Raw genomic sequence first — 23,373 nt, forward strand, 5'->3', positions numbered from 1 at the left:
AGCCTCGAATAGCCAAAGGTCCGAGCTAACAAAACTGGTATTAATTTTATAATTTGATTTTATTATACGAGGAAATTTATCTTATACGATGCAATACATAATTTTTTAGTATTGCTGAGAACTGGGTCTAATCTAGCGGATATAAGTCGGTTTCTAAGCCATACTGAACAGATTTTCTGTTGTCATTTCTCAAAAGAGGTATCCTTAAACTTCAATATTGTTGGGTGTTTCGTCTTTGGTGTTTCTGAAAGGCAAAGAGGTTGGTTGTCTGACGGGTGTTGAGCTAATTATATGAATTGTACGACAATGTGTGAACACCATTTCAAACTACTGCATGTCAATATCTCTTGTACATCAATATTTGCCCAGCCAGGGATTTTTTTACCTTCGATTATTCCAGAGTCAGCTTTGTACATGGAAAGAAAACGAAGTAGCGGATTTTCACAGAAGCTTTTGATAAATTATTTTAGGTTAGGTAAATGTTGATGATTGCCCATCAGGGTTAGGAAATAGGCGCCGGAGGTTTAGAGCCCCCTGCAGGTGCTAGTAATAGGAGAAAAGCTACTATAAAAATACAAGGAAACCCGCTACTTTGTTTTCTTTCCATGATCTGTTAGCTTTAATATCGCCACAACTTAAAAATCTGCCTGAACTTCTAATTACCCACAACAACAAAATATGTGTAGGCATTATCAATACCAAAATGATCATTTGGGTGGGTCGATTTCGAACATTTTTTTATCTGAGACCAAAGAGGGAACTTGCACATGATTTTTATGAATATAATACACATATGGATAAACTAACTTATCTTATGTCTAAAAACCATTGGCTACCACACATACAATTTGTCTCTGATAAAAATGTCCAAAATTTTCCAACCCTAATGAGCATCCAGTATATAATTTACTTGATCGGTTGGTCTGTATGTCATGCCACAAAAACATAAAATTAAGACGTATAAATTAACGTGTGAAAGGTTTGTCTGTATTTTCATTCTACTTATGGCTGTTGTCAGCCTATTCTTAGATCAAATGATATTAAATTTAATTATGTAAGACTTAAATATTAAAATCTTAATACAAATTAAAGCTTTAAATTGTCATAAACTAAAATTTTCTCTAAAATGTGTAAAACTGCACGGCAGTGTGTTTAGAGTTTATAATTTGATCCTTGCCTAAATCAAGATTGGAGACAGTAATTCTTCAATAAAAAGTAATAGGATGTCTGTCTAACTTCCTGTCTATTTGCACAGTGCAGAGAAGAATCTTGCTAACCACTGGATTGATATGGGTATGTCTGTAAATAGGAGCAAGAGGTTTTACCACCTCTCTCATTTCCTGAAGTATCCTAGAGGCCTCTAGGGCCGTTTCTGCTAGTTAATAGTAAAGTGATTACACAACCTTTGTCTAAAAGTCCTAACTAAACAAGGTAATGAGTTACATTCTGCACAAATGACCCCCCCCCCTCAAAAAAAATAAATTGAAAAAGAACGTACATTCTTTTCTACTATCCTACTTGACTCACATGATTCTGCAGATATTTATGCATACAACTGACCTAACCAGGGGTAGATTTTCTAACAATAAATTCTACAAATATCACAAAACCTTTTTAAGTTTTCTACAAAAAATCACGAAACCTTTATAAGTGTTTCATTTAACTGAAGAGGGGTGGGTAAGAAGGGGAGGTAAAGGGGTTGTGGGGAAATTTTCCATTATAATTGTTTGTCAGAATATCATTCCCTTGTCCTTGGACCTAACACAAACATAACAGAATTTAAATTGCATAATATCTATTCCTCTCCCTAGCCTCAAGGTTAAAGTGCAACTAACAGTTTTATTAATACAAATTTAAATGCATTTTTCTTTGATGTTTTCTTTTCTTACTAGTGAAGCAACTTTATGATTTACTTAAATATTCTTAAATTTCTATTTTATCTTTATATCTTTAAGTTTAATAATTATTTAATTACAAAATTTTTAGCAGGCGAATTTAATTCCTTTAGGGACTTTTAACTAATTATAGTTTGTTAAAAACTTTCAGATTTCAGAACAAAAATAGTAAGACAATGTTAGAGTTATTCGGTTCTTGAATTGACAAAAACCTAGAAATACTTCGCCTCTAGCTTCTAGAGCTTCGACTCAAGAGATGCTATGGAAATTCGACCCCCCCCCCAAAAAAAAAAATTTTTTTGCAAGGGTAATTGGGGTATCCCATTCCTTAATCACCCCGAACTAAAGGAACATTTTTGTCAGTGCAGAAAAATTGATTATTAAATTTTTTGGTGTTTTATTTTTACAACAACCCTCTTGTATATTCTATCGAGCAAAAGTTGCGAGGAAAGCTAGCTTTTTCTTAAATGACTGAAAAAACGCGGGAATTGAATTTATCTCGGTGTCCACCCAAGGATTTTTTTAATATGGTACAATATTAAATACTAGAGTTGGCTCGATATAATTATCTCCCTATTGGCTAGTTTTCTATATGCATATCTATTTCTCAATAAATATATTTTCCTCACCCGGCATTACTATCTAAAAGAAAGTAAATATTTAATAATTTAAGTGATTTTAAAAAGATTTTTTAAATTATATTTTTTCTTTACATTACCATCACCAAAGGGTTAATGATGATGATTACAATTTTAGTTTAATATTTGAACACACAAAGTGTCGCCACAATCGAATTCTTTTAAAACAGAGTTTTCTTAAATTTATTATATTATAAATTTAAATTTTCTTTTTTATTATTAGAAATTAAATACATCAATATAAGGTAAATAGCAACATGAAATTAAAAAAAGGAATTTATTTTTAATAAAGTAAAATAATGGGTCTTATTGTTCTGGGCAATGAGAGTTTATTATGGATTATTGGAGCACTATGAGTTTTTAACAAATATTCCTTGGAAAACTTGAGCTTGTTTATAGACATTTATTTCCTATATAGATCTGACATGGATCTTGAAGCAATTAAGCAGGCCGTTTTGTACATGTTAAAAATTGGAAGGTTTCATTAAATAAAAGTTATCGCAAATATACTTAGTAAATGATCCATAGATGTGTAAAATCACAGTGCAATTTCTGCTCTGGCTAATAATGATACTTTACTGCTGTACTGGGGTGACAAAATTGTTTTAAGAAACAGCTAGAGAAAATATTAAATATTTACCAATATGGATTTTTGGATGGTCATTTTTTTATGATTGTTGTCTGTTGTTTATTTTGACTCTTGATAGATTTTTAAAAGCAAAGCTATTTTATAATTAGGGTAGATCCGTCCAAAACAGTTAGCTCTTTAATTTAGACATGTTTGAATTGTCCTATCGATCTCAAACTTTGCATGATGACTCCTAAAACAATTAGGTACGATTTAGGTAGCGTAGCAATTCTACAATAGTTACCATTAAGTTCGTAGTTTTATTTGCAATATTCTGATTTTTTACTTTTTTGATAACAAAGTACAAAATTAAAAGCGCGACATCTCTATAATCAAATCCTAAAAATGAAAGTATCCTGTATTTTAGCAATATTTTGTCTTACAAACTGTTCTGTTAATTCCTTAACTACTTATTTCTCTATAGTAGCAAGGCTCAACTACCGACTTGTTTAAAGCATTTCGGATGATAAAACGAAATTATCTCGACTGGCAATTTTACGGCAGACTTTTATGTGAAGATTTTCAATGTTAATTTTTGGTTAATAAATTTCAAAAGGGGTAGAGAAACTCTGGAAACCTTGTTGAACGTTGAACCGCTTCTAGGATTTTAACTCACATGTATTAATCCACATATTATTGCTTGGATCTGCACCAGATTTTCATATGCATAAAATGATACTCGCAGCTGGCTAAAATAACTATACTCCGGCATTTGCCCTATCCCTTTCCACTTGATGGTCGAACTGACCAATCGAACAGATCAACATACCAACAAAGACGAACTGTAAAGTAGCCCCGAGCTGATCTAATATCATGATAAAAGCAGATTCATATCATTTACCAATTTATTTTTAATAGCAATAAAATAAGCAAATTATATTTAACTATCATACAATTTTTAAATTACATATTTTATCTATACAAAAATACAATAATAATACATCAATTCTAATTAAGCTAATATAAACTACAGGTAATAAAATTGATTAATTGATAGATCATTAAAATGTTTAATATTTAAAAAGATAATTTATTAGAAATCCAAATGTACCATTTAAACTGTATGGCTTCGAAACCGATTAATATCCGCTGTATTAGAACCGGTTCTCATCCATACTAAAAAAAATCGTGCATAGCGTCGTATTGCAGAAAATATTACACGTGAATTTGAAATAGTAAATTAAATAATAGTTATTTCTCGCATCGTATTATAAACGGCTTTCCGCGGATATAGAATGTACAATTATAAGATTAAAACTAGTTTTTTAGCCCCGAGGTGCCAAAGGCACCGGCTAAAAAAAACTGGTTTTAATCTTATGATTGTACATTTTTATATTCGTAGAAAGCTGGATATAATACGATGCTAGACATAGTTTTTTCTTATGGATGAGAACCAGTTCCTATCCACCGGATTCAAAAGAATACGAGAAAGTTTTTTACTATCCGCGGAAACCTGTCTACAACACTATGCAATAAATAAATATTATTCTCTGTCTAAAACATTTTCTTGTATTAATCTGTTTTCTCAATATAATTTTGCACATATATAAACCGTTGTTCCTCCGCCCCCTGGGTAAAGTCGACAGGGGTTGATTCATCCCCACCTTCTTCTGTCTGAAAATAATCATTATTTAGACAAAGAAGATTGTCTTAAAATTTATAGAAAAATGGTTTTCTTCGTGTGTCATATGCATGTATAATTAATATAGGTTTGGATTTTCGTGGTTATATTGACAGGAGAAAAATTGTTGTCAAATTAGGTTGCTAACATGAATTTATTAGTCAGTTCGTTTATACAGTAGGAGGGGAGAGGATAGTGTAAAGGGGCAGAGGGGTTTTAATAAATGAATTTATCATTACTTTGATCTTACACCAAATTACCATGTTCTCCTGTGAAACTTGTAGCTGGCTAAAATAACTATTATATTTATTTAATCACCTCAAATTTGATAAGGTTGTCTTGGTGACTTGATGTTCCTTTTCCAGTAACTGGAGTATTAATCTAAAAAAGGGACAAATTAAAAAGATTTTTTGTTCTTTGGTAATGAACGTAAATACGTCTATACAAATATGAGAGTTTTTTTATGAATTTCTATATAGTTTTGAAACTTGTACTCGTATTGTTTTTAAAGTCTATAGATAAGCTGATCTACAATTGTTGCCTAAAAGATCATTCGGGAGGCATAAATATACAAGTTTTTAAAAACAATGAATTTGGTAAAGTAGACTTTTGATACCCTAATGTCGACTCGTGATTAGTAATAATCTTTCATATTGTGCTAAATTAGCAGGGAAGGAGGGGACTTTAAATTACACCAGTAGCCAAAGTTTAATAACCACGTTGTCTAACTCGTTGGTTACAAAACTTTCGGTTCTATTGTTGAATTTTGACTGGTTGGTTCCAAACTAGTAGTGTCAGAACTTTTCAATCAATAATTTGTATTTGGAGAAGGGGTTAATTTTGTTTGTCATAGATGTAAAATTATCGTCCATTGTCTTTTTCCTTAAAATCCTTATAATAAAGTAACAGAATATCTGTCTGTTTGTCTGTGTGTTTGTATGTTTGTACCGAAGAATCTCGCTAACCGCTGAACCAATAAGTTTCTCTTTTACAGGGTAGCTTCTCATAGGTTTATAACTATTTTGGAGGGAGGGTACCATCACCCTCCTAAGAGTTATCGCCCTAGAAAAAATTCATTTTTAATTAAAATTAAAAATGAGGGGCATCCACCTCAAAAAAAATTTTAACCAAAAAATTTTTATTTTCCTTTTTCTTTTTAAATCTACAATAAAAAAATGAATCATCAAATTCAACTCCCCCTCCTCAAGTGCCCCTCGAGGCCTCCAGGGGGCGTAGCCGCTAGCTCTACATATAACAATATAAAAATTGAGAAATCAAATATAAAAAATGAGAAATCAACGATAAATAAAAATGCACCTGTAATATAGCTTGATTGTTGACCATGTGAATGACAGAATTTCCATCCAATTTTCTAAAAATAAAATAATTTTAAAAAATTTTATTTGTTGATAATTTATTCATGTGTCTATATTTTATACCTAAAGAAGTTTCTCATTATGCCTTAACATTATCCTTATGTTCTATAATTTAACAGCTTAATTAAAAGGACCTTTTAAAATCAAAATCAATGGGACAATTTACACTCAAAATTATCCCCCCCCCCCCCAAACTAAAAAAGTATTTGTTGAATTATCCACCTTTTGAGATTTTTTTATAACCGTTTTTGCAGGAGTTAGTTTATCTTCAGATAAAATATTTAAAAACAACTAGTTTATAGAAGCTCTAATCCTTTTCCTTTTAACCTTATCTTACCTAACCTAACCTAAAATAAGCTTCGCAAGTACCTTTTAAAACAAATAGATGGGTAATGGGGGGGAGAGGTGTTAAGTATCAAATGGTGCGTGAAATTGCCAATTTTGTTATTGTAGGCTCTATTACCTGATAATTGTATTATTGGGACCGATCTCATAGTGTGCCGGCACCTGAACCACGACCTGCCCGTTCTCGTCCACAGTGGCGTGGTGCAGCGCAGTTGTCAGCTCCGAGTCATCTGTGGACAGCGTAGTGGTCAGGTGATCTATAGATATATAAAAGTTAAATTTATAGATAGTTATTTGTAGACCGAACAAATATATCCTATAAGTAAGTAGTAAGCTTTTTTGTCTCACTAACCGCTGAACGGATATGGTTCTATTTAACAGTGAGGCTTCTAAAAGTCCAATGAAGGTTTTAATTATGTTTGGGGGGAAGTATCTCCACCCTCCCAATATAAAGGACCCCTCCATAAAACAACTTTTTTTATCTTTAAATCTTAAATGAAAATTGGGAGTGTCGACTTCCCTCCCCCCCCCCCCCCGGGCCCCCCCCTAACCCTAGGTGCCCCTAGAGTCTTCTATGGGTTTAGCCGCTAGAGAATAAATAATGTACCTTCATTATCTTCTGAAAGAACCATTAAAGATCTTGTATGAGCCGGTCGTTCTATGACCATGCCTAAAAAATATCATATTGCAAAAGGTTAGATTGTTTAAGGTATTAAATGTGTTTTTTTTCTCTTTAAATAGCCTCATTTTGCGATATCGGTTTTCTGCGGAATTTGGCAATGGCGATTTTTTAAAGCAAATCAGATGTTAGCTCTACAGGTTAATTTCGGCGTAATTTTCCGCCCCCTTGCTTATGCTACTGTTGTGGTTTTTGGTCTTCCCACAAAATCCCTGGCGATTACAAAAGGCCTAACCTTAACAGACTTATACCTGGGGGGCTATCCTGTACCCAATATGAACTTACTTAACCTAACCAGACAAAACACACTAAAAACCATCTTAAATAAGGCGGTAGGGGGGGAGGAGAGCGGGGAGTCGAGTTTCTGCGCCACTCGACCACCATATTTTCACATTTCTATTTTCAAACTTTGTATATTCTATATTTGTAATCACCCCCTATTTACATGTGCATTTAAATTCATATTTAACAAGAACAATACTTGTATTAGCTGCCCGGCCAGAGATGTGAGTTTTCATGTGTCTCTTCAGTTTGTAATTATCCATAAATCTTTTCAGGCATATGTCACATTCGTAATTCTTCTGATTCAGGTGGACGGCTCGGGTATGCACTGCTAATCTAAAATTAATAAATAAAATAAAATAAACCTATTTTATGTCCGTAACGAACAGTCTTTTCGTTAATTTCATCAGGTTAGAATTGTCCTATCGATGTAAATCTTTTCATGATGATTGCTATAACAGTTAGGTTATCGTTACCAGAAAGTCCGTACATCCATTTAAAAAATGCTGATTTCTTACTATTTTGACACCAAATTTTTATATGTTAGAATTATCCGATTCATCTGATTTTTTAAATACTGATTCCTATTACAACAAGGTGCAATGTTATAAGCGAAGCATCTCTATAGGCAAGTCCCAAAATGTAAGTATGCCCTAAAAAGTATCCTGTATTTAAGCAGTTTTGCAACAAATTTCCTTACAATTTTTATACTTAAACTTTTATATTCCTATTTTTTTTTCAGTTCTGACACTCTACTAGGTGTTTATATTCTACCGTTTCAGAGCTACACTTTTAAGGATGTTGTTATCCTTGTCAAATAATCTATCTATCTGTCTATACACATAAAACTTGGGTTATTCTCATGTTTTCTGTCTGTCTGTCTCCCTGTCTGTCTGTCTGTCTTTCTGTCTGTCTATCTATCTATTTATCTATCTAAAACTAACCTGTCTTTTCTATAGAATGCTTTACCACAGTGGTCACACATAAAACTTGGATTATTTTCGTGTTTTCTAGCGTGGGCCTGAATATAATGAATATATATGATTACTGTGGATGGACAGGTTGATAAATATACAGGTAGTAATGTAGTAGGTTGAGACAGAAACTCAAGACAGATTTATAGATATTCAATTTAGAAATAATAAAGAAATAAGGAAAGTTTTAATTAAAAAAACTATAGGTGAAGAACAAAACAAAAGGAATAACTTGATCTTCACTAAAAATTTCAAGTATAGTCCCTTTCGTGGCAAAGCCTCTTAAGGGGCGATTTGTTGTATTTTGACAGCAGATTTTTCCTGCAGGGCAATCACCTAACCTAAAATAACTTATCAAAAGCTACTGTGAAAATACGACGAAACGCACCTTAAGAGGCGTTGCCACGAAAGGGACTATACCCAAAATATCAGTTGTTTATTTTTAATAGCAGCCTAGAAAATCACAATTTCCCCATAGCGTTACAGACTGACTGACGGACGGACATAAAAAGTAAACTATAGAGTAGCTTCGCTACAAAAAAAAATATTTAAGGACTATACCTGTAGTAATGATTTTGAAGAGAAGGAATTGGAGCAAATACCACATTGATACCTGTTACTTTTCTTATCCCTAAAAACATGTTAAAATCATAAAAAAAGTCAAATGTTCATCAAAACGTCAAAACCTCTCTCTAAACCCTACGGGACTCTCCTATCCCTTACTTAACTAAAATAAAAATGCAAAAGAAACATAAGATATTACAACAACCAATTCTTCACACTAAATCTTCTAAAAATATTATTAAATTTTTGACACTGATATTTTGTAAAATCTAATCAAGATTTAATGAAAGTCCCCTAAATTTAAGCCAACAAATGAGAAAACGAGTATATAAAAATGTATGGACTAGTGTAATTTAAAGTTCCATATCCTCTCCTGTTTATTCTCTAAAACTCTACTATAGAATTCAAATACTGGAAAAGCAATTTAATAAAAAAAAAATATTTTTTAATCAATATTATTTATTTTGTTTTGTAACATTTACTAAAAGAGAGGCGAAATAGTTCAATAGTAATTTTTGTTCAACTGCTGTATGCGCCCCTAGCATCTAGGGGCTCAGTATTCGAAGATTGACAAGATAGCCTAAAACCATCCCAATAAAAATAAAATATCAAAGAACAATTCTGGGACCTTTGTGAAGCATTCCTAAACTAGATAACTCAATCGGTTAAGTAGTTTTCGAAATTTTAAGCTAAAAAAATCTTACTTTTTCAGCCGCGACTAAGCCTCGAATTTCTAACCCGTTTGGGTTATGTTTAGACTTCCAGCTGATTTTTAAAGAGAAAGTGACGTTAAGCATTTTTTGCTAAATGTAACAATCTTTTTTTTTCTCCAACATAAAACAACGGTTTTTTTCTTAATATTCAACAGTAAATCAGCACTTGCTCTTGCTCGTTCATAATTGGATCGATTGAAAATAGTTTTCCTAATTATTAGGGATGGCAATCCGTCAAATTTTTGGACCGGATTCGGATTCTTACAAGAATCCGTCAACAAAAATGGCGGATTCCCGCGGATTTCGGAATCATTTTTTTTGGCGGATTCCGGATTCGGATTCCGGATTCTAGCAATATTTTAAAAGGCTTTTTTAAAATTTTTTAAAAATTAAGTGCTACATATGTCCTAAAACTTAATGTTCTTGGTGTTCTCTATAATTCACTTCCGAGAATCGAACCAGATTTTAAAAGATTTTATATACAATGATGATAATCTTTGCCTTCAAAAAGCGGGAGTTGAAAGAAAAAACTCAAGACGCTAATTTTAGCCTACCAATTAAGAATCCGCGTTTAAAAAACGGATTCCGGATTCGGATTCCAAAATTGACCAAAAATTGGGCGGATTCCGGATACGGATTGCCAACCCTACAGTATATCTTGTTTTGATGGAAAATAAATTAAAAGAGTTAACCAAAAAAAAAACTATTTACCTTTTTAGTATGGTTTCTAAACCGATTTATATCCACTTAATAAAACCCGGTTCTTAGCTATGCAGAAAAATTATGTATAGAATGAAAATTTTAAAATTAATTTCCAGTTTTTATCCAAATTTTTCATTTTAATATCCGCGGAAAGCAGTCTATAATACGATGCGATAAATGACTGTTCTAGTTGAGAAAAATAAAAATTGTTAGGTAACACATGAAAAAAATTAAATTAAATTATTTTCATAAATATTTTTCATTTATATTTACTTCGCATCAGCATAAATAAGATCAGGCTCAAATTCTTTTGCTACTTTTATTTCAAAAACTATACTACTATTCTTTATATCAAAAATAATCTGAGATTAAGACATATTATAAAATAAAGTCTGTAATTATCCATATTTAAATTCTATTTTTAATTTAATTGCCTTAAAACCACGCATTATTAAATCATTATAAAAGTCTTAAAATTTTAATCACTTTCAATCCTCCTTTTTTAGAAGTAATGTATCGTAAGTATTCTTAGAAAAGAATGCAATTAGATGGGGGTAGAAAATAGCCTAAACCCATCCAAAGACTTAAATCCAAAAACAAAATAGCGTTAAACAATCCCAGGACTTATGTGAGGTTTCTTTAAATTGAAGAAATCAATCTGTTCAGCTGCGCCCCTAGTACCCAGGGGCTCTGTGTTTAAAGAGGTAATAGAGGGTGCAGAAAAACGGCCTAAACCCATCGGAGGGCTTAGATAAAAAAATAAATAGCCTAAAACCATCTCTAGAAAGGAAAACTCAGTAGTAGTTCAGTAGTTTTGAAATCTAGAACTTCAGACCAAAAAAAGTATAACTACTGCTTATTAGTACTTTTACTTACCATTCCGGAATATTCAATCCTTTGCCCTCGTGAACATGTTTCATGTGCGTTTCATACTTCTTCTTAGAGTAAAATACTTTTCCACATTCGTTACAAGAATGCACCATGTCGTCTGTAATGTCGCCTTCCTACAAAATAATTAATTTTATGATATTGATGTAAGCTTTTTAATATTTGGCCCTCTCTATCCTTTGAACCTTTTGATGGTGCAGTTGGCCTAAAGAATACTCAAATTCGAAACATCTCTATAATTAAGTTCTAAAAATGTAGGTATGTCCATAATCAGTATCCTGTATTTAGGCAGTTTTGCATCAAATTTACTTACAAATTTGTTTGGACTTATACATTTAAATTCTGCTTATTTATATCTGAAATTTAACAAGTGTTGATGTATATTTTTAGTTTCAGAACTTTGCTATAATGGATGTTGTCATCCTTGTTTTATAATGTGCTTCTATCAATCCTCAAGTTTAGAGAAAGAATAACTCATATAGCTTTGAATTTCTATTTTTCTAAACTTTACCCTAATACAATGCAAGGCTTTAACCATGGTATTAGCTCAAAGATAATGTATTGTAATATTTTTTCTTAAATATTGAAAACTTATTAGTTACTTATAGTTTTATCAAATGAAATTAAAATCTATTGTTATTATTCATGTTATTTATTGATTATTTATAAACAGGAAATTAAAAAAATTAATAATTTTTTTTTTTTTTTTTAGAACTAATTTGAGAAAGTTTAAGAGATACTAACTTTTAAATTTCTATTGATTAGGATTATTATGAAAAGAAATTATTAAGTTTAGAGTTAAAAGAGTACAATTTTAGAATATTTTGTAAACTGCTAGACAAAAAATGTGTTAATTCTTTTCTAAAGTAAGCACTATTAAACAGCAGCTAGCACTAAATTCTAGTTAATAAACATCCAGCAAAAATATAAAACAAATAGTAGTTTATGCAATTGATTTAGAAGTGTTACATATTTTAATGTGCACCACATCCTCCATTTCTTATAAAAAAAATGCTCTGAAAAAAAATAATTATCTCTGTTAATCCCACACTTCACATGAATATATAAACAGCCACTCACATTAGATTTTCTCAGTTATAAGTTAACAACTAAATCCTCTTAGTGTAAAAAAAAAACAACTAAGTATACCTAGTAATATTAAGAACTGTGAAATTATGTAAACAATCAGGGAAAAGGGAACGTGATTTAGAAAACTATATTAAGTGAAAATTTCCCCACAACCCCTTCCCTTTTTTCTCCCCCCCCCCCTTGTTTTACACCAACTCTACTCAAACAAAACATTTAATTTTCTGCAATTTCAAATGGAATTAATTGGCTAAATAGCAGCCCCTGGTAAACAATAAATCTGCAAGAAATTTAAAAGAAGATTTAATTATTTGTTAATAATTTGCTTAAGATAAGTTTAAGCAAGTAATGAAAAGACAATTAAAGTGCCTTATTGTAGATAGTCCAGTTATTTATTAAAAAACTAAAGAATGATAGCCATGAAAATAAAAGACAAGCTTCTCATTTTCTACTTTATCATCATATACATAACACCAAAAAATAACATCTATGAAGGATTGAGTAATATTGTTGGCTCAATCGTATCATGTGTTTCATTGATGTTTCTTTACAAGTATTTTCTGCAGATTAAGCATTCCAGGTGATAAAAATTTGAAAATATTCAAATTCCTAAGGATCTAATGGGATAAGGCAGTGGCTGTTTAGAAACTTAACTTACATAACTAACCAATTAAAATTCATCTAAAGTACTACAAGTTGTAAAACCAATCAAATGAACTAGTGTAATAAACAGCCCATTGACCTCTCCCTACCTCTCTACAAAATTTCAGTCCAATAAAAATATTTTACAGTAAGCATTGCTAACACTAAATAAATAACATTAAGAAATAATTCTAATTTTAGGAGAACAATCATGATTTTTCTGATTAAAGCATTCATCATCATGAAGATGGTTGGAGTCATTGTGTTTCTTCTAATTTCATTACTAAGAAATATTACTAGACAGTGGTTTACTGAGCTGTTAGAAAACAATTTCTTGTTGGTCTGCAGTTGTTTAAATCAAAAGATCTTAATTGGCCCATGGTTTGTGATTACAACAGAGATGCTCATGTTCAAGATTATATTAATGGTGTCTCCACTAAAATTTCTTGGTTTAACTACTAAAAATGTATGATAATTATTATTTCACTACTAAAGGGATAGTTTCACGAAGTGCATTTTAAAAAAAATAGTGAACTGTAAGTTTTTTCTATTTTAAATAACGTAGTAGTTCATAATATAAAGTTATTGATTAAAATTAAAAGATTTGACCAGGGATTTTCCTTAAAAAATGAGTTTTTCATTTTTATTTTCAACTTCGTTGCATGTTATATATGGCAAAAACTTTTTTGTCATAAATACAACCTTAGATAGCATTTACTAGTTAATAGAACTTCAAACTTTTTATACAACAAAATACACATAACAACAAAGAATGACCAATAAAATATTTAGTATAGTACTTAGAGTAGTGATCTTTTTATATGTCTTAGTAGAATATATTAGGCATTGAATAGATATGATTATGTGATAAAGAATTTTAACATTAACCTGACCGAACTTTTTTATTTGACAATATCTAGAAAAGTTAGTGATTTGCAACATAAATTACATGAGAATGGTCTTTATATATATATATATATATATATATATATATATATATATATATATATATATATATATATATATATTGTATGGTTAGTTGGCATTTCCGCGTGAGATAATGTGTATATTGTAACTTTGTAAGTAAACCGGACGGTTTTCTTTATTTTTTAAAAAGAATCTATAGAAAACCTGTCCTATAATGAACCGGACGTTATTTTTTATGTTTTTTAAGTAACTTGTCCCAAGGGGAACCCCTGTTCAATTTTTTATAACTCTTGTGAAATATGTGGAAAAAGATTCTCTGATATTGGTGTTTTGGCTATACATATTTGGAAAAAAATAGACCATTCTCATGTAATTTATGTTGCAAATCACTTTAACTTTTTTAGATATTGCCAAATAAAAAAAGTTTGGTCTGGTAAATGTTAAAAATTCTTTAACATATAATCATATCTATCCAATGCCTAATATATTCTACTAAGACATATAAAAGTTCACTACTCTAAGTACCTTAACTCTTTAAATACACTTCGTAGAACTATCCCTTTTATTATAACCAAAACATAAATGCTTCATTTGATTTCTTTATCAATTTTCAGATCAAACTAATCTGTGTTGCATTCATGTTCCTCCCTCTGCTTCTCCTTCTACATGAACTCATAGTATTTAAGGTAATCATTTTTGCATTACAATTTATTTTTAGTAGTGCTGCTACTCCATAATTCAAAATGTCTGTCTGAAACATTTAGTAGAAATTTGATTTTCTTGGCTCCTATAAATGATAGACAACTGAAATTTCTTGTCAATGTTCCTATCAACATGAAGCATAATTAGGTATAAAACATCCATGGCTGTTGAACTGTTTCTAGGCCGGTTATTAACTACTTTTATATTTTTCAAATATATCCCCATCTCTTTGGTGTTTATCAGTCAAAACGTAAATATGTGAAAAAGGTTTCATGATTAATTTTAACTAATCTTGTTGTCCGTATTCTTATCTATGAAAACTTTTAAGCTTTGCTTCTTATGGATGTTGTCATCCTTGTTTCACTATTATTTCACTTTCATACATTTTCTTATATATTCCTCTTTGCTTAGAAATTCAATTTTAAATAATCAAAAATATGTATTATTTAACAGTATGAATAAAATAATAAACATATAATGATGATTAATACAGGACATTTGTAATGTTGGAACTCTGTGGACCATCATAGAAATATATGAAATCAAAGATATATCCATTGAAAGAGAATATTATTTTCAAGTTCAGCAGCGTGACATTTTTCCCCTGCTCTACATAATGGGAATAGGAATTTTTGTGCTTGAAATCATTATCAGGATTGTGTTGTTCCTGAAGAGAAAATATTGTCCAAATTCCATTAATCCCTTAGTGTTGAAGGTAAGTTGCAACAAGGAACCACATATTATTCAACTGAACATGCCAGACATTATAAAATTCCAGGGTAACACACAAAGATTGGATGACCGCAGACAAGTTATATCTGGTGAAGGAGAAAATCAGGAAAATACACAGCAGGAAGAGCCTAAGGTTGAAATGGAGGTTAATAATGAATTATGTGCAAATGAAAACATGACATACAATGTTGAACAGCATGTCAGACCAAACTCCTGTATCATAAATGTAACAGAACAAGACAACCATACATCTGGCATCAAGGTAGAAAGAGAAGATTGTAAATCAAAACTTCCAGAAGAATCAAAACTACCAAGTAATCTGATACCAGTTCCTGTAAAATCAGTGATAGATTCCAAATCTGAATTAAAAGCAACCAGAAACAAATCATATGGACCAAAAGAACAGCTCTCCTACAGTTTTGTCATAGTTTACATTCTGGCATCATTTATTGCTTCAATTCTGTATATACTAAGGCTAGTAGTGCATACAGAGCAAGGGAAAATGTTGTTGATAAATAGTATTGTTACCATCACAAGGACCATCCTGTATGTGTTGCCTGTCTTGTGGCTGTACTGCCATGAAGAGGCATGGCAGTATTCTCAACATAAGATTAGACAGCTAAAAACTAATTTAATCCATATAAGCTAGAAAAAAACTCTTATCTATGAAAACAGTTATAAGAATATTCAGAGGTTGATTTTATTGGATAGAATTAACTGAGATTTATTTAATAAAGTACAGTTATTCATTTAATTTTAAAGTAATACATCATCTTGTATTAGCATACTTGTGTAGTATAATGTGTATTGTGTGTGTATTTTATGCTGTAAATTTGTTTAATTGTGTTTTTAATGTTTGTATACATATAATTTCTAAAATAAATTTTAAAAATAACCTAAGAATATATCTATAAGAATGATTGAATGAATTCAATAATTTCACCATTGATTTGAATTAAATAACCATATACATTTATAGCATAAGATACTCTCATACTTACTTTACGAGCACAATATATCATATCTATGTATAATATATATCTATTTCAAAAAAGCTATGACAAAACACAAGGTCATGTAAATATCAAATAATTGCAATTTAAATACTCTTTGAACTTACCTTTACTCTATGTGAGGTAACATGTTCATTTTGTAATTGTTTCTTTTTAAACATTTTGTTACAGCCGGGCCAGGGACAGTCATATGGTTGCTCTTGGGGGTGGATGGTCTGAAATCAGATGTTATGTAATCATAAACACTTCTGGGGTTGGAACTACCTATCAATTACCTCATACGGGCGTGGCTGCTGTTTAAGACACTTAAACGACAGGTCTAACATCCCAGGATAACCAAGGGGAGCCAAATTTCTATTTTTCTGTCGAAACACCCGAAGTATTAGATTAAGTAACATTAATTAGAAAACCAACTCTATTATTGCACAACCTTTGTCTCTACATGGTGATGAGTTGTGCCTGTTTGATGGCCGAGGCATCCCCCCTTCTTTAAATGTTAATGGCACGCACCTGACATAACATCAGTAGGAACCGTTTTTAACGTCTTTAGTTATGACAACGTGTTAAGCCGAGATTCGAACCTATCACCTCCCCGATGACGAGCGGATACGCTACGCTACGAGCCAAGGTCACGGTGAAATTAGTTAGTAAACTGTTTAAAAAAATAAATACAAACCTTAAAATGATCATTAAACTTAGCTCTATTTAGACTTGTATCCTTACAAAGTCTGCAGATATTATCAATAAATACTCCATGTTCTCTGGGAAATATAAATCATTTGTTTTTGGAAGTCGCCCATAGACAAAAAATAACCCCTCCAAACAACTTTTTTTTAAATTGGAGGGATTGAAATTTCTCACCTCTCCCCAGCCTTGTGTAGCTGGTATAGCAATTAGAGTATATCATTTACTTTTTATGTTAAGCTACTGTCGCTTCCTCTAAAGATCTGAAGAGTAGCCTTACAGACAACCAAGAAATTTATTATCTCGAATCTCAAATACCTATTTATGACAAAAAATTGTGTCTTATTTATGACCAAAAAATTAACAATACTTATACTACGTATAGTCTAAAACAAAATAAATGATTCATATTCCTAAGGTGGAGATCAAAGTAGTAAAATAGTTTGAACTTGTTTGTTAGGGCTGCAGGACAAAGGTTGCAGTGGTAAAAGTAATCATCATCAGAATCAAGATGCTTCACTCTGATTAGGCATCATACAAACTTGGTTTTTTACCAAATATTTTCTATTTTATTCTTGAAGTAACTTAATATAATATATTGCATAAAATAGCTGAAGAAAAAAGATGATAAAGGTTTTGTAGAGAACTTAATTTTAAATGTTTTAAAAATCCCCTTTGAGACGATCTAACACTGCTGTGTACATATAATTTTGCTAGGTAAGGCTTTTAGTAAAGTTAGTATTGCCTGATATGAGAGTCTAAATCTTTGCCATGCATGATACACTCTCCACAAAATCTAAACAAGAATAAATATATTTATTATTATTACAGATATTTTTGTTCATCAAGCCAAAGCTAAAACCGAAGCCACTGCTTCAATTTTAGACAAACCATAGCCGTGCCGCAATTGTGTGCTGATAATCTGAAGCAGCTTTTAATTCCAACTACAAGCAGCAGCTGAAACTGTCTGTCTGGCACTCTTTCTGAACTTCATATATGTAAATGAATGTGCCTAATTAACCAATTAAAATTCAATAAAAGTCCCAAAAGTTTATAAGTTTACGAATAAGAAGACGCTATAACAAAACTTTGGGGACTTGTGTAATAAATAGCCTAATATACCCTCTCCCCCAATGTCTATCTCCTACTCCGTCTGTACTGTTATACCTGCAGGTGTGTGCATCTATAATAGCATCCTTGACTTGACTGGGTTCCTGCATCATTACCTGCAGGTGTGAGCCTCTATAATAGCTCTTTGACTTGACTGGGTTCCAGCATCATTACCTGTAGGTGTAAGCTTCTATAATAGCTCCTTGACTTGACTGGGTTCCAGCATCATTACCTGCAAGTGTAAGCCTCTATAATAGGTCCTTGACTTGACTGGGTTCCAGCATCATTACCAGCAGGTGTGTGCATCTAAAATAGCATCCTTGACTTTACTGGGTCCCAGCATCATTACCTGCAAGTATGTCCCTCTATAATGGCATCCTTGACTTGACTGGGTTCCAGCATCATTACCTGCAGGTGTGAGCCTCTATAATAGCTCCCTTGACTTGACTAAGTTCCTGCATCATTACCTGCAGGTGTGAGCCTCTATAATAGCTCTTTGACTTGACTGGGTTCCAGCATCATTACCTGTAGGTGTAAGCTTCTATAATAGCTCCTTGACTTGACTGGGTTCCAGCATCATTACCTGCAGGTGTGTGCCTCTATAATAGCTCCCTTGACTTGGCTGGGTTCCAGCATCAATACCTGCAAGTATGTCCCTCTATAATAGCTCCTTGACTTGGCTGGGTTCCAGCATCATTACCTGAAGGTGTGAGCCTCTATAATAGCATCCTTGACTTGGCTTGGTTCCAGCATCATTACCTGCAGGTGTGAGCCTCTATAATAGCATCCTTGACTTGGCTGGGTTCCAGCATCATATCTGGTTTACTCCCCTGGTGGGTTTTCTGGTGGGCTTTCAGAGCATTGAATGATGAAAATCCTAGAATAAATTTATTACGCGGATTTCCGTAAAGGTATGTTTTCTAAGACTTAAAAACAAGAGTAAAACGCTAATATGCTCTAATATAGTACAATATGGAAGTGTAAAGAAACGGTGGCGAATCGCCGCTGAGATGTAAACCGGCATATCCCGCCAATTTTTATAATCCTTTTTTCGCTAAATTAGACTACTAAGTACACTTTATGTTATCAATATTCGCTTAATCGTGTATATTTTCTCTTAAATAAAATGAGAAAAATAAAATAGTCAAATCAAAGTATATTATAAAAATAAAAAAAATAAAATATACAGTGTTTTTTTTATGAGAACTTTTTTGAAAGCAATTTTACCCCACTTGTAGTTATCAGAATTTAATGATTAATGGCTTATTTTCTTCGTTTTTTAATGCAATTAATAAAACAACAAAAAAATATTTCAGTTTTTGTTTAAAAAGTACAGTAAAATGTAAAATTCAAAACTTAGGTGTCAACATTTAAAAATGGGTTTAGCGCGTTTTTCTTATGTTCAAATCTTCTACCTTTTGCAAGAATGGCTGCAAAACGTGTCAAAGTTGAGATAACGAGCTAAAAATTAATACAGATACTATTAGGGAAATGTACTAGGATTTAAAAAAGTGTGAAGGCCATATCTCAATCAGGTAGGGAGTACTAGCCCCCCAAAGTTGACTAATAAAAATACATTTTTTTCTTGCAAAGAGTAGAAGATTTGAGCATAAGAAAATGCGCTAAAACCATTTTTAGATGTTGTCACCCAAGTTTTGAATTTTAGATTTTACTGTACTTTTTACTTAAAAAACTAAAATATTTTTTTAATGTTTTATTAATTGCATTAAAAAACGAAGAAAATAAGCCATTAATCATTAAATTCTGATAACTATAAATGGGGTAAAATTGCTTTCAAAAAAGTTCTCATAAAAAAAACACACTGTACTAACTAGGGTTGGCAATCCGGAATCCGGATCCAGAATCCGGAATCCGCCCAATTTTTGGGCCAATTTTGGAATCCGAATCCGGATCCGGAATCCGTTTTTTAATAGCAGATTCCGGATTCTGAATTGGTAGGCTAAAATTAAAGTCTTGAGTTTTTTCTTTCAACTTCCCCTTTTTGAAGGCAAAGATTATTATCATTATATATACCTAATATCTTTTAAAATCTGGTTCAATTCTCGGAAGTGAATTATAGAAAAAAACAAAAACATTAATTTTTAGGACATATGTAGCACTTAAATTTTTTATTTTTTAAAAAAAGCTTTTTAAAATATTGCTAGAATCCGGAATCCGAATCCGGAATCCGCAAAAATAAGAATCCAAAATCCGCAAGGAATCCGCCACTTTTTTTGACGGATTCTTTTAAGAATCCGGAATCCGAATCCGGCCCAAAAATTCGACGGATTGCCATCACTAGTACTAACATAATAAAATATTTTTAAAGAGTTTTGCAAAAATCAGCTTAAATAAAAGAAACACAGTTCATATTATAATTATGAAATAAATTTAAGACTTTCCCAATTCGAAGTAATAATCTGAGGTATGAGATTGGTATCTAGAATTTAAATTTAAAAAATATTCGTTCTGAATGAAGAGTTACTGAAATACCCAATCAAATGCTTTGTTGATATCAAGATATCCTTAATTCATTGCAATCAGTTCAGATCTACTTTTGGGTGCATACCTATTAAATCTAACCTCACCTGACTAAAGAAACAAATGAAAAACTACCCCCTCTTTATTATTTATCCAAAAAATAGGGTTGTGGGAGGGGTGATTATCACTAGAATTCACTGATTTAAGCTGCTTGACTATTATCTCAATTGTTGACTCAAATAACCTTGGATAATATTATTGTCTTATCCGTTAAGATCCTTATTTATAACTTACTAAAAAACAGTAACAAAAGAGGTAGATAGCAGAGTAGCATTGGTAAACTAAACATATTGATGGAATAGTCCCTTTCGTGGCAACGCCCCTTAAGGGGCGATTCGTCGTATTTTTAAAATGGCTTTTAATAGGTTATTCAAGGTTAGGTTAGGTTATTGCCCCACAGGGTTAGGCAATTGGCCCCACAGGGTTAGAGCCCCCCGCAGGGGCTAGAAATAGGAGAAAAGCTGCTGTGAAAAAAACGAATAATCACCCCTTAAGGAGCGTTGCCACGAAAGGGACTATACCCCATATTCATCACCTTTTGTACACATAGAGCAAAGAAATACTGTTTCTTCATTTGGATGCTTTTCTGATATATGCCTGAAATAGAAAACAAAATATCTTAATTTAAAAATTATTAAGTAGTGAAGGACTTTTAACTTACTAATATCAATTACATGATGATAATTAACACTGACATGTAAAACAGACCAACTCAAAATGCAAAAAAGGTTTGGCACACTATTCTAACCCATTTCTTTTATGATATAATGACTATTTGATACCAAAAAATTTGTTCTGGTAGCTTTTTTTCAGCAATATGTCAATTCCGATTTTTTATAAAAAAAAGGGGGAAGAAATTTTTTTCTTTCAAAGTATATACCTTCCTGAATTCGTCTTGAAGATTAGATTAAGAATTAAAAAACAATTTTTGATCATAGCAAGAGCGATCCTTAAAAGACTGACAATTTTGACCGTTTTTGAAAAATCAGCTGATTTTGACAATTGTTTAAGGATATTTTGAGGGTTTCTGTCTATCAATGAATTCTTGTTCTACTAGCTAGTTCTATCAATCTTTTAATTAAAATATCAATACATATATCTATTAATGGTTACCTATTAAGTTTATATTGAGTGGAATATCCTTGCTTCCCACAAAAATTACATGAGTAACTATCTATACATCTATCTATCTATCTATCTATTAATGGTTACCTATTAAGTTTATATTGAGTGGAATATCCCTGCTTCCCACAAAAATTACATGAGTAACTATCTATACATCTATCTATCTATGTATATATCATTATTCTATACATCTATCTATATATTAAAGCTCACCTATTAAGTTTATATTGAGTGGAATATCCCTGCTTCCCACAAAAATTACAAGAGTAACTATCTATACATCTATCTATCTATTAATGGTTACCTTTTAAGTTTATATTGAGTAGAATATCCTTGCTTTCCACAAATATTACAGGAGTAACTATCTATCTATCTATCTATCTATTAATGGTTACCTTTTAAGTTTATTTATAATATTGCGTGGAATATCCTTGCTTCCTACAAATATTACAAGAGTATCTATCTATACATCTATCTATCTATCATCTATCTATTAATGGTTACCTATTTAGTTTATATTGAGTGGAATATCCCTGCTTCCCACAAAAATTACAAGAGTAACTATCTTTATAGTTATGATCCGTCTCCAAGTGGGATATTAAATCTTCATATGTTGAAAAGGTATCCTAAAATCATTTTAAAAATATATTTGTGGCTTAGTAGATTTTTTCCCTCTTTAAGAATTAAATTTAATTTTTTAATGTTAAGTGGCATTTTTTTTTCAGAGAATAGTTTAAACCCAGTATGATCAGTAGAAATAATAGCTGAAAAGCGTCAAATCAGGTTTGGCCAAGATCCTAGGTTTCAGACTGTTAGGTATACTTTGTATTATGGGTATAGAAAATTAATTTCAAGCGAAACGATTGAAGATGCAATCTAAATCGGATATGAAATTAGCTGGTAAGATAGATAAATATCCAGGTAGATAGAAAAAAGATAGTTATACCTGACAAGCTAAACAATGGAATAAACTCTCTGAGGATGAGTGATCAGTCTCAAAATGGTTTTCAATATCATTTCCTAAATAAAAATGTATTTTGAATTTTTTATATAAAAGATGGTCTTTATATCTATATATCTATTTATCTTTTTGCCTTTTATTTGGTAACTTGTTTTCATAATATCAATGTATTGTATGTAATATATGTTTATGTATAGACATTTATCTATCTATCTACTGGTTTACCTTTATAACTGGCAATCTCTTCCCAGCTATCCTACTATCTATTCAGTAGCTAACCATCTATCTATCTATTATCTCACTTCCTATCTGACTATGTTTCTATCTATCTGGTAGCAAGCTATCAATCCATCTATCTATCCCTGTACCTGATTCAAAAACTACTTTACACTTGAAGCAAGTTCTTGAGGCTACAAGACATTGTTTTCTTTTACTATGGTATTGGCTGCCACCAACTAATTGCATGTTATATGTTCATACACAATTTATGTAAATACGAATGCCCGTCATTGAAAGATCTTTTTAAAGCTATCAAGTAAATTACA

The 23,373-nt window shown here is 31.6% G+C and overlaps 1 protein-coding gene across 1 annotated transcript; it reads right to left on the reverse strand.

Annotated features, from left to right (window-relative positions):
* Positions 1–4,487: 4,487 nt before the first annotated feature.
* Positions 4,488–23,331, reverse strand: LOC145332113 (uncharacterized). The gene is made up of 18 exons (XM_080177053.1): positions 23,197–23,331; positions 22,814–22,887; positions 22,372–22,493; positions 21,278–21,339; positions 18,961–19,078; positions 17,837–17,887; positions 17,505–17,612; positions 17,084–17,168; positions 16,515–16,622; positions 11,294–11,421; positions 9,000–9,069; positions 8,409–8,485; positions 7,664–7,800; positions 7,111–7,173; positions 6,622–6,760; positions 6,100–6,154; positions 5,101–5,163; positions 4,488–4,775 (listed from the first exon to the last, which is right to left on the reverse strand). The coding sequence occupies exons 1-18, from the start codon at positions 23,291–23,293 to the stop codon at positions 4,674–4,676; spliced, it is 1,659 nt and encodes a 552-aa protein (XP_080033179.1). The 5' UTR covers positions 23,294–23,331; the 3' UTR covers positions 4,488–4,673.
* Positions 23,332–23,373: the final 42 nt, after the last annotated feature.

This window comes from Acartia tonsa, chromosome 11 (genome assembly GCF_053477335.1).
Source record: "Acartia tonsa isolate MP-2025a chromosome 11, ASM5347733v1, whole genome shotgun sequence".
Lineage (NCBI taxonomy): Eukaryota > Metazoa > Arthropoda > Copepoda > Calanoida > Acartiidae > Acartia > Acartia tonsa.

Coding starts and splice junctions, on each gene's coding strand:
- LOC145332113 (XM_080177053.1), bottom strand. CDS start 23,293: ATGCAATTAGTTGGTGGCAGCCAATACCATAGTAAAAGAAAACAATGT. Junction 6,155..6,621: donor CCCAATAATACAATTATCAG/GTAATAGAGCCT, acceptor TTTTATTTTTAG/AAAATTGGATGGAAATTCTG. Junction 4,776..5,100: donor ACAACCTTATCAAATTTGAG/GTGATTAAATAA, acceptor GATTATTTTCAG/ACAGAAGAAGGTGGGGATGA.